General features: G+C 31.0%; 1 protein-coding gene across 3 annotated transcripts; it reads left to right on the top strand.

Moving 5' to 3' along the window:
* Nucleotides 5,328-9,621, top strand: LOC107619397. 3 transcript variants are annotated; one of them, XM_021111527.1, is made up of 8 exons: nucleotides 5,328-5,604; nucleotides 5,755-5,844; nucleotides 6,129-6,184; nucleotides 7,189-7,284; nucleotides 7,387-7,464; nucleotides 7,655-7,717; nucleotides 8,237-8,413; nucleotides 9,172-9,621. In XM_021111527.1, the coding sequence occupies exons 1-8, from the start codon at nucleotides 5,409-5,411 to the stop codon at nucleotides 9,301-9,303; spliced, it is 888 nt and encodes a 295-aa protein (XP_020967186.1). In that variant the 5' UTR covers nucleotides 5,328-5,408; the 3' UTR covers nucleotides 9,304-9,621. The 3 variants fall into 3 exon arrangements, with proteins under 3 accessions (XP_020967186.1, XP_020967185.1, XP_016177165.1); XM_021111526.1 differs by having other exon boundaries at nucleotides 5,329-5,604; nucleotides 9,162-9,588; XM_016321679.2 differs by having other exon boundaries at nucleotides 5,329-5,604; nucleotides 8,240-8,413; nucleotides 9,162-9,536.

The raw sequence follows: 10,942 nt of genomic DNA, 5'->3' as shown, positions 1-10,942 counted from the left end.
AAAATTGATAGAAACAATAAACATAAAAATATATAAGATTATAAAATAAAATTTTGAGTAAATATTTAATTTCGTCTCAAAATTCAAATCGTACATCAATTAAATTTTTTATTTTTGTAAATGACTAACTACGTTCTTTAAATTAAGAATTTTATGTTCGTTTCTGAGTGAACTGCTGTTTTAATGAGACTCATATGTGTTGGGAATAATACACCATTCCCCCTTGAAAAAACACCTTTGACAGAGAAATAAAATAGACACAATCACAACACAAGAATTTAACGTGGAAACTCCAATTACCAGAGAAAAAACCACGGCCGTTGTCAAATGACAACCAGATAATATCACTATGTAAAAATTGTTACAACACATAGACTTCTTTCTCTCTAACACCGGCACCCCAGTACACCCACACTCTCTCAAAGCAAATATTTAACTACACCTCACAACACCCTCTAATAAAGAGTACAGAGGAAAAGAAAAATCAGATACAAGCTTAAAGTGTTTCTGACTGGTGCAAAAACAAATGGAAAAATTAGCCTCATATTTATAGCCTAGGCCACCCACTCCATTTGCTATCCTAAGCAATGTGGGACTAATTCAACCAAATCCTAATAATCTCCACCTTGATTGAAATAGTCACACATCTTCAGCTTCCATTGTCAACACCGACAATTCTTTGTTGCCATTGTCTATACCGACAATCATAGTTCAGAGAACTATCATACTCCACCATGAAAGTATACTCACTTGGAATTAGACCACTCCAAGCATTTCGCCTTGGTACAGATCGAAACCTTGCTGAAAATTCATGGTGCAACTTCCAAATTGGCTTTTCCTGGAAGTTCTTCAGCCATCGACCTAACTCCGCCACACACCTTGCATCTTAACGCCAACCAATGCCTGTGTGCAATTGTGGACCCGATTGCCACAACTTATCCTTATCCATGGCAGTGTGGTAATACCATGAGGATACTTCTTGTCTTCTAGAGAACATCATCTTCTCTCATAGAGAGAGCAACCAGAGATCTTCTCCTTCAACGCCTTGTGCAAACCTGATTGTATCAACACATCCTTGACTTGTATTTGCCACAAGCCAAAATTGATTCTTCCATCAAATTTCTCTATTTCAAACTTCACAGCACTTGAATATCCTGACATTGTTGCAACCGTATACTGGAATAGTATAACTCAACCGTGCACTAGGAAGGGTCCCCAGGAAAGAGAGGTGGGTCACAATGGACACACTTAAATACCAAGTCTTTCCTTAGCCAGAACCTTTCCAAACTGCACTCTCATAGTGTCATACTGCCTTCCAGCAACAACAACAGCAACCAAAGATCAACCTCAAGCCACAGGACAAAATTCTTTTCTGATGTGGAAGGTCAGACTAAGTTGCAACCACAGAGCATACTAAGAATAAATCCCACCGAACCGAAACTCTGATACCACTTGTTGGGAATAATACACCATTCCCCCTTGAGAAAACACCTTTGACAAAGAAATAAAATAGACACAATCACAACAAAAGAATTTAACGTGGAAACTCCAATTACCGGAGAAAAAACCACGGCCGTTGTCAAATGACAACTAGAGAATATCACTATGTGAAAATTGTTACAACACATAGACTTCTTTCTCTCTAACACCGGCACCCCAGTACATCCACACTCTCTCAAAGCAAATATCTAACTACACCTCACAACACTCTCTAATAAAGAGTACAGAGGAAAAGAAAAATCAGATACAAGCTTAAAGTGTTTCTGACCGGTGCAAAAACAAATGAAAAAATTAGCCTCATATTTATAGCCTAAGCCACCCACTCCATTTGCTATCTTAAGCAATGTGAGACTAATTCAACCAAATCCTAACAATATGTACTATTAAGTACCAACTTGGCATTCTAGTTGTATGCTAATATGTTCAAATTGGTTTCAAATTTATTTTTTAATATCTAAATTAGTTCATGTTGAATTATAAAATCCTAACCCTCCTTCGTCCCCAATTTTCATCTCTTCTCTTCTGTTCTTTGTCTTTTTTTCTCCTATTCATTTTTTGTTTATTTGTTGCATGAGAAATCTCTTTGATCTTCTTCATCTTTTTGGAGTCCTTTTTCTTCTTTTCATCAACTTTTTCAACATCACCTTCCTCCTTTTTCTTTAGTTCATTTTTTTATCGTTATTAAGGCTGCATTTGTTTCTGAAAATAAGACAAGATAAGACATTAAGAACAAAACATAAAAGACAGAGACACGGAATTTAGTGTTCTTATATTCTGTTTGGTAATAAAATAGAGCAAATTATGAAAATATAATTTATTCTTTTTTATTCAAAAAATTTGAGAAGAAAAATATAATTATGAAAAACTAATAAGAATAATAAAAAATAAAAAATAAGTTGTGTTCCTTGTTAGTATATATGTGTCCTTCATGTCAGGATGGACACAAAATACACTAATTCAGTATCTCTGGACACAATGTCTCTATCTATATCTCATCTGTCAAACATAATTTTGTGTTTCTGTATCCCTATCTCAGTATCCCGTTCCTATAAATATACGCAACCTAATATCTTTTTTAATAGTCTTCTCAATCCAAAGATAAATGGAATACCGAATGAATTCTGAATGTTTTTTTACAAGGTCCTTAATTAATCCTCTTCTCCTCTAAGTAGTCTATCGGTTAAAACAAAAAAAATATCAATCACTCAGCTATTATCTCTTATTGTAACATCAAATTCTTTCAATTAAAAAAATTCTTAAAACATTATAAAAGTTTCTCCTAAAGTCTAAGATCTAAGCATGCACAATGATTCAAATTGATGTACATACTTCAATGTGTTTTTAAATAAATTCATACACAAATTAATATGTTCTTTATTTGATTCTCCTTGTGGAAGAGGGGGCATTTGGTTTCTGACCGAGTCACAGTAAATAATTGACCTCCCTACGATGATTAAATATATTGTTTATCATCGTTATGCTTGGTTGTCACAATCACCTTCTCGACAACCAAGTACGCAAAGTAGAATCCAACACCGAATTGCTCAATCATGCTGACGTCAACGCCGACCTACAGTGTCTCCATGAATTCTTTCGTCGCAGATCTCGCAATTATTCTCAAATTATTCACCAGATATATATGCACAGAGAAATATATCATTCATGAGGAGAAGGTTTCTTTAAGTTTTTTTTGTAGAAAATATTGTTGATGGTAAAGACATTCAAAAGATGAACTGTAAAAGAAAAAATAGAGAACAAAAGATAAGAAATGATTAAAATTAGGGACAAGAGAGGACTAGGGTTTTATAAGTTAAGATGGACTAATTTGGATATCATAAAACAAATTCTGGGACCAATTTGAGTCTGATTTAACTTTTGTCCACATTAGTGTACAATTAGAATGCCAAGCAGGCACTTAATAGTATACATCAATACCATTAAAATGACAGTTTACTTAGGAATGAAATTGAATTCATGTTTCTCAATTTAAAAGACGTAGTTAGTCATTTATAAAAGTTATAGATTTAATTGATGCACACTTTGAATTTTGGATATCAAATTGGATATTTACTCTTTAAATTTTAGTCAGTACATATATTTCATCATTCATATATTTTGATTTTACAGATTAAAGTTTATTAATATAAACCAAAATAGTGACAAATATATTTGGGAGAAACAAGATACGTAAAGAAAGAACAAAGTAGATAAAGGTAAGATGAATAACTAACGAAATATTTTTGGATATAAACTTTCGAAAAAATTTTAAGTGTACTGATATACCGGTGTTTCAGTGATTTTTAACCATTAATTTTAATTATAAAAAGTATATATAATATATATAATTAAAATCAACGATTAAAAATCACTGAAACACCGATGTATCGGTATACTTAAAAACTTTCCTAAACTTTCAATACCACAAATAGGAGTAGGACAATATATGGGTAAGATAGAATGAAATGAGGTAGGTTGAGTAGTACCAAAATTCGCTACTAACTATCATATTATCCTCTATCTACAAGTAGATTTTTTTTTTTTATATCCGATCCAAATTCAACTTTGATTTTATAGGTCTTAGATAACTTGCCTTTAGTTTTGAATTTCGAATCGATCGGTCAAACTGAATCAATTAAAAATGAATATCCAATTCAGTTCGGTTCTTAAGTAAAATCGTCTTATATTTAAAATGGCGATAAACACCAAATCATCCAAAAATTGGTAAATCGAACCGAACTAAAAATTCGATAGTTTTTAGACTTGGAATATAGCAATGTTATTTTTGGTTTGAAAGAATCATAAATAAAACACAAAGAGGCAAAACTAGTAGATCTTCAAATGTAATAGAGGAAGGGGCGATGTTAAAAAAAAGGTACTTTGTCTATAATAAAGGCAAGGGGTAGAATCAGAGTAGAGACACTGATAGTGTGATGAGAGACAAAGTCTAGGGTGATGCAAGCAAAAACAAATATAGATAGGTGATAACATAAAAAATAAGAAAAATTTTATGGTGTTTATTAATTGTTGTCTAATTTTTGCCTAATTTAAAATTTGAATTTTTAAAAATAATTTACAAATAATTAAAAAAAAAATAAAAAAAATCTATTCTCCAAACAATTTGAGTGAAGAAGAAGTTGTGACAAGACATGAATTGAAGATGTAGAACTATGGATGACCATGACAAACAACGGTGAATGCATATATGATAGAGTATAAATCAAAGAGGAAGAAAGTTGGAGTTTCGACTACTAGTAGACCAATTGTGGATGATAAAATTTTAATTTTAGGATTAACATAATATTTGAACTACCTTTATCTAACAAATGAAATTTTTTTTATTTATAAAATTTGTTTTTTAATATTTTCTTTGTTTATAGTGATCTAGTAATTAGTGGTCAGTTTGATTATAGTTCATAAGAACCTTGGTCTGAATTTTTTATTTTATTATTGGTGAAAAAGATAGAGTTTTACTTAAAAATGTTTATAAACGGTGTTTAACAGGAGGTTGGAGGCGCCGTTCTGATGATAGGTAAAGACTCACGTATATTTGTTTTCATATGAAATTGATAGTTAAAAATCGTTAGATGATAATTTAGTCAAACTTGTTAAATCATTTAACAATTTTTAAATATCAATTTCACATAAAAATAACTGTATGTCCAGTTATCTAATAGTCTGACTAGTGACCGAATTAACCAATTCGACTAATAACTCATCGATTGAATCAATAATCCAATAATCCAGTAATCTGACTGGTTCCATCACCAGTTCGATTCTGATAACTATGACTCTAACTCCTTTGTCGGTAAGAATTAAGAAACACGAATTAGTAAGGGCTTTTAGGGAATTGCAGAGTGTTATCCTTTCAAGCGGGAACCAACGGTTGGAGGAAGGCGCCACTGCCAACAATGGCGTTGGTGTGTTCTTCTACGCTTTCTTCCATCCTTTCCCTCCAAAGCCATCATCTTCTTTTGGATTCTCAAACTTCAACCACACCATTTCGTTCTTCTTTCCTCTTCATCAACACAGATAACTCATTTTCTCTTGTATGTCATGCCAAGAAGAAGCTCACTTTTTTCGACCAAATTCTCGATTACATCGAAGGTGGATACTTCTCCACGTACCCTCTTTTTTTCTTCTTGGCTTCTTAAAAACATACTCCTCCTGTTCTTCTCACATTATAGATTAACGAAAATAATTTTGGATACTATTTTTCCTCTATAATCAAACATGTATTAATTAATTAATTTCTAGGGGGTCCAAAATTAAGGAAATGGTATGGTGCACCTGATCTCCTTCCAAAAGACGACACTAACACACAAGATGAAGAGGATGATTATCCGGGTAAGTTATTTTAGTGGTGAAAATTTGAGCGCAATTAACTTCATATGAAAGAAGTTGAACGTGAAGTTGATAGTTGAGAGTCTTTATACTACAATTTAATCAAATTTGTTAAATTATTTAATGGATTCTTAGTTATTAACTTCGCATGAAAGGTAATTGCATTTACTCGAATATGAAATATTGATTCCGTCCATCAATACTTATACTTGATAGTTTACTCTTTTTCTTTTATGCTTATTTGTTCTGAAATTTTGATATCACACAATTGTATTGTACCAACGCAGAAGATGAAATCAGGGATGCAGTGCTAGTAACAGATGGAGATAGTGAGATGGGTCAGGTCTGCTTGCCAATTTTTTTTTAAATTATTATTACAAGCTTTGCCTTATTATTGATATATAAAAATCTTGTAATTCAAGAACAATTTTCTTATCAACAATGTTATTTACACAGGCAGAAAAGTTGGTCCCTATTTATTCACTACATTTACAACTAACTGAAACATGAATCAACATATGTATAGATGTAATACATAGGATTTACATTGAGTGGAAAGAGTTTTATTTTGATGCACTCACAATGTAAAACGTTTTACATAATCGTCAAGTTACATCCGTTCTTTTAAATTATCATTTACGCGATTAATGTAAAGGTGTTTGCTGGCATATATATTGTAAGCATACATAGAATTCCGAGGTGAGAAAAAACAAACATGCGAGTCCCTCTTTTTCTTTTTTCTTTTTTTTTCTTCTCTTCAATGAATACACCTTTGTATTCTATGCATTGTTTGAGTATATATGCGAGTCTTTTTCTAATGTAAAAAGTAATTATTTTTACTTACGTAATATTACATTATTAAATGTACGTATAAAATTTTTTTATATTGGCAATATATCAAAATTAAATTTTAAAGAGAATTGCCTCCGAACTTCTGGAACCTTATACTTCATAAATATGTATCCATTGTCTTGATTGACTTATATTAAAGGGAAAATTTTACTAAATAGTTTGGTGAAAATCATCTTGACGACTTCTATCTGATTAGGAAGATTGATTTTCCCTTAAAGTTATTTTTTAGGAATAGTGTTATAATTAGAGGAGTATTTAGTGCTATATTTTACAAAATATATAACTAAGAGAGCTGGAATTTTCTTTTTGGGGTTAACAAGGAGCGAATTTTAAACTTTTTCTAATTTTCATATAAGCCATGTCGTGAAATCACTTTTTCTAAAAATTTAAACTAATAGGAGAGGATACACGAATATTTATATCTCTTTACCCTGTATTAAAGGAATCCATGACATTAAAGCCTTGTTGAGTCAATGTTTTCTGGGTTTTACACAGATGGTGATATTGTCACTAATTGTGAAGCCAACTCGAATAAAGGCACTGGTAAAGGATAAACGGGCTGCACTTGAAGCCTTTGGAACTTATGTTGAGGTGGATAAAAGTTAATAACCTTTTTTTTTTTTCATTTTTTTTATAGTTCCTTATTTAATCATGATTATTATTTACTCATTGCATGATATTTGTTGGGAACAGTCCATGACAGGTGATACAAGTGACAATCGATTCCTCAAGAAAGCTCTCAGAGGAGTTCGCACAATTATATGCCCAAATGTATGTATGAACACCTTCACTCATTTGCATTTGTAAAATTTGAACAATGATACTTGATCATTTTTTAGTGTCAAAATTTTGCACTTATAGAGATAAAGACAAAGACAAAGGTGATACTATTATATTTGTTGTCCTTAGAACAATGTTCCAAATGGATAAATGATTGAATTATTTCATTAATGTTTTCCAGGAGGGTTTTCTTTCCAATGTTGGGAGCCTTCAAGGGGTACAACATATAATCCTCTTATCACAGGTACCCTTTTCCTTTATTATCCCTAGAAATGCTATTTTCTAAGTAAACTATCAAAATGGTACCCAAAAGTTTATAGCGTTGACAAAAATAATTTTGAAAGATACAAATGACAAACGAACACCCGAAATACTTAAAATCGTGACAAAAATAACCAAATATTAAATATATATTAAAAAAAAAGGTTTTAGAGATAATATCTTTTATGCGATTTTTTGCAAGCATTATTAGAAATAACATTTGGATAAAAATATCTAAATAGATATAAGATTTGGAAGAATATACTAGCTTATTTCATATAAGATTTGATGTTTTATGAATGCTAATTTGATTAAGTATTTACCCAAACATCATATTGATCCTAATTTTTTTATTTTTTATTTTTTTGGTCGATTCAAAACTTTATTTCTCCAACAAAGTTGAGTCATAGGAGAAGCATTACTCTTCTCAAGGTTACTTTCCGTTGAAGAAAACAAGAAGAGTGTTTATTTGTTGCCTTGTTTTGTTTTTTTAACAAAGTAGCAGTTGTCAGTTTATAGTGGTAAAAGTGGGATCCAATCTATGATGAAAAGCAATGCAAAGAAATTGGCAGAGCAAGATGAATCAGTGTTGAAGAGCTCAGGGATTCCTTACACCATTATTAGAACCGGTGCATTTCAAGATACAGCTGGTGGAAATCAAGGCTTTACCTTCGACCAGGTACATACAACACCCTACATTTTTATTTTTCTTCTTTTTGATAATGGAAACAATCTGAGACATAATAAGTATATGTTTCATAGGATGTTTTTACTTGTCAAACCCAAAACAAAGCATGCTATTGCTATCAACTAATCTCGTCACTATTTGATATTGCTACTTGTTATTAGAACATTTCTGTGAGTGCTATTCTGATCTAATATTAGCAATCTCTTTCTATTAAAATGGTTATTTCTAGTTTATGTTGGATCAATATGATACAAGTATTGAATAAGGTACAATAAAATATACAGAAATACTATGTGCACATTAAAAATCAAATACCAAATCAGTTACTATGTATTTGTGTATAAATACATATGTAGTTTAACTAATTTTTATTATGTATTTTTGTATTTCAATATGCATTTTTACTGGTGGTTGATTTTGGAATACACCTAACATGGTTGTAAAATATATGCATATAATAGGACAATCTGGCACAAAGTATCTTGTGTTATATAGGTCCGGTCATTCGGAAAAGGACCGCATAGAAAGAGTGCAATATAGACAATTTGATTTACTTGCATTATATTTGACAGAATACTTATAATAGTCTCAATAACAGAGAAAAATAAACAGCCTCGTATTTTAGATTTAAAAAAGAGTTACAAGTAAAATTTGAAGCAACAATATTTGATGAAAACAAAAGTAGTATTAGCATGGCATTGAACTTTATTTGATATGCACTAATATATATACAAAGCAGGGTTGTGCAGCTAGTGGAAGTATTAGCAAAGAAGATGCTGCCTTTGTTTGTGTACAAGCCTTGGACTGTGTCCCACAATCTGGATTCATATTTGAGGTGGCGAATGGCCAAAATCAAGTTTCAGATTGGAAACAATGTTTGACAGCGTTGATGGAGAAACCGAATCAATGACTTCAATGATCTTTCACATGGCACCCTATTTATTTTTTCTATTCTAGTGTTTGAAATTGTTGGTGAATACTAGAACCGCATTTTCATCAACACCCTGTTGTGCAAATGAATGGGGATGAGATAAGTTTACTTAGGCTCATCGGCTCAACTATTTTATTCAATTTTTCTTTTTCAAATTCAAACTCGACATGCATATTAAACCAATCGGGATGGCAGCATTTTCATTTGTTATGGCAGTCACCAAAGTCCCAATCAATTCATTAATACAGGGTTACAGAGTTATAGTTCACTAGTCTATTTAAACAAGTGTTGGGAGTTCGAATTTCGTCTTGTGCATGCAGTAACCCGTTGGACAAACTCTTAAATAGAACTCAAATTCGTGACAGATTAGTCTTTGACCTGAGAATATCATGGAAAACCAAAAAGAAAAGCATGTCATCATTCTTTTCTTCCTCCTAATTTTTAAGCATATCATCGTTCTCTATCATCAGTTCATCATTAGGACGACATGGATTCTCTTGTAGTAGACTTGGACAACATTGATTCTCTACTACAATATTACATAGATGTAGTCTATAGTGTCTACAAGTTTTAGTGGCTATGGTGACTATGGACTTTACAAATCATCAGATGCTGAAATTTTCAACCATACAAAATGAAAAATTGAAGCACGTTTCAGTTACAGTTCTATTAATAAATAATGACATGTTTATGGGTCTGTAAATAAAAGAAAAAAATTAGACCATTTATCATATTTCTTGACAAAAAAAAATGGTCTATCGTTTTCTCTCGTCGTTGGAAATGGAGTCGCTACCAATGTCCAAAATAAAAAAAATGGTAGTATCTGAAAATACTTATATTGTATTAATCTTTTTTTCTCACGTTAATAAGTATAAGTAGACAATGAAAATATTAAATAATGTGAACAATAGATATATCGGATGTTCAATTTACTAAATGTGCAGATAATTATTCTAATATTAAGATTTAAGTGAGTAATTTGAAGTATAATATATTTTATTTGAATTGGACTAATTTTAAAGTCCGTTGTTTATGTTGTTTAAAAAAAATTATTAGTTATTTAACATAATCCTTACAAAAAAAATTATACATTGACCTATGTTAATTAAAAATAAAAGATATAAACAATTATTAGTCTTTTTTTATTGCAGAATAAAGTGATTATTTTAATTAAAAATAAAAGATATAAATAATTATTTATTAACCTGAGAAAAAAAGATTAATACAATATAAGTATTTTCAGATACTATCATTTTTTTAATTTTGGACATTGGTAGCGACTCTATTTCCAACGACAAGAGAAAACGATTGACCATTTTTTTTTTGTCAAGAAATATGATAAATAGTCTAATTTTTTTCTTTTATTTACAGACCCATAAACATGTCATTATTTATTAATAGAACTGTAACTGAAACATGCTTCAATTTTTCATTTTGGTTGAAAATTTCAGCATCTGATGATTTGTAAAGTCCATAGTCACCGTAGCCACCAAAACTTGTGGGCACCATAGACTACATATATGAGAAAGTATATGTAATCAATAGTTTTTTAGCTACAGCTAATAATTCCATTACTGTTAATATATGCA

The sequence above is a fragment of the Arachis ipaensis genome, chromosome B09 (genome assembly GCF_000816755.2).
Source record: "Arachis ipaensis cultivar K30076 chromosome B09, Araip1.1, whole genome shotgun sequence".
Taxonomy (NCBI): domain Eukaryota; kingdom Viridiplantae; phylum Streptophyta; class Magnoliopsida; order Fabales; family Fabaceae; genus Arachis; species Arachis ipaensis.
The sequence above is the reverse complement of the archived record's forward strand: the minus strand, read 5'-3'. Positions and strand labels throughout refer to the sequence as shown.

Bases quoted from the DNA above. Each gene is read 5' to 3' on its own strand.
- LOC107619397 (XM_021111526.1), top strand. From the start codon at position 5,409: ATGGCGTTGGTGTGTTCTTCTACGCTTTCTTCCATCCTTTCCCTCCAA. The intron at 5,845-6,128 runs GTAAGTTATTTT...GTACCAACGCAG, and splicing joins TGAAGAGGATGATTATCCGG to AAGATGAAATCAGGGATGCA. The intron at 8,414-9,161 runs GTACATACAACA...TATACAAAGCAG, and splicing joins AAGGCTTTACCTTCGACCAG to GGTTGTGCAGCTAGTGGAAG.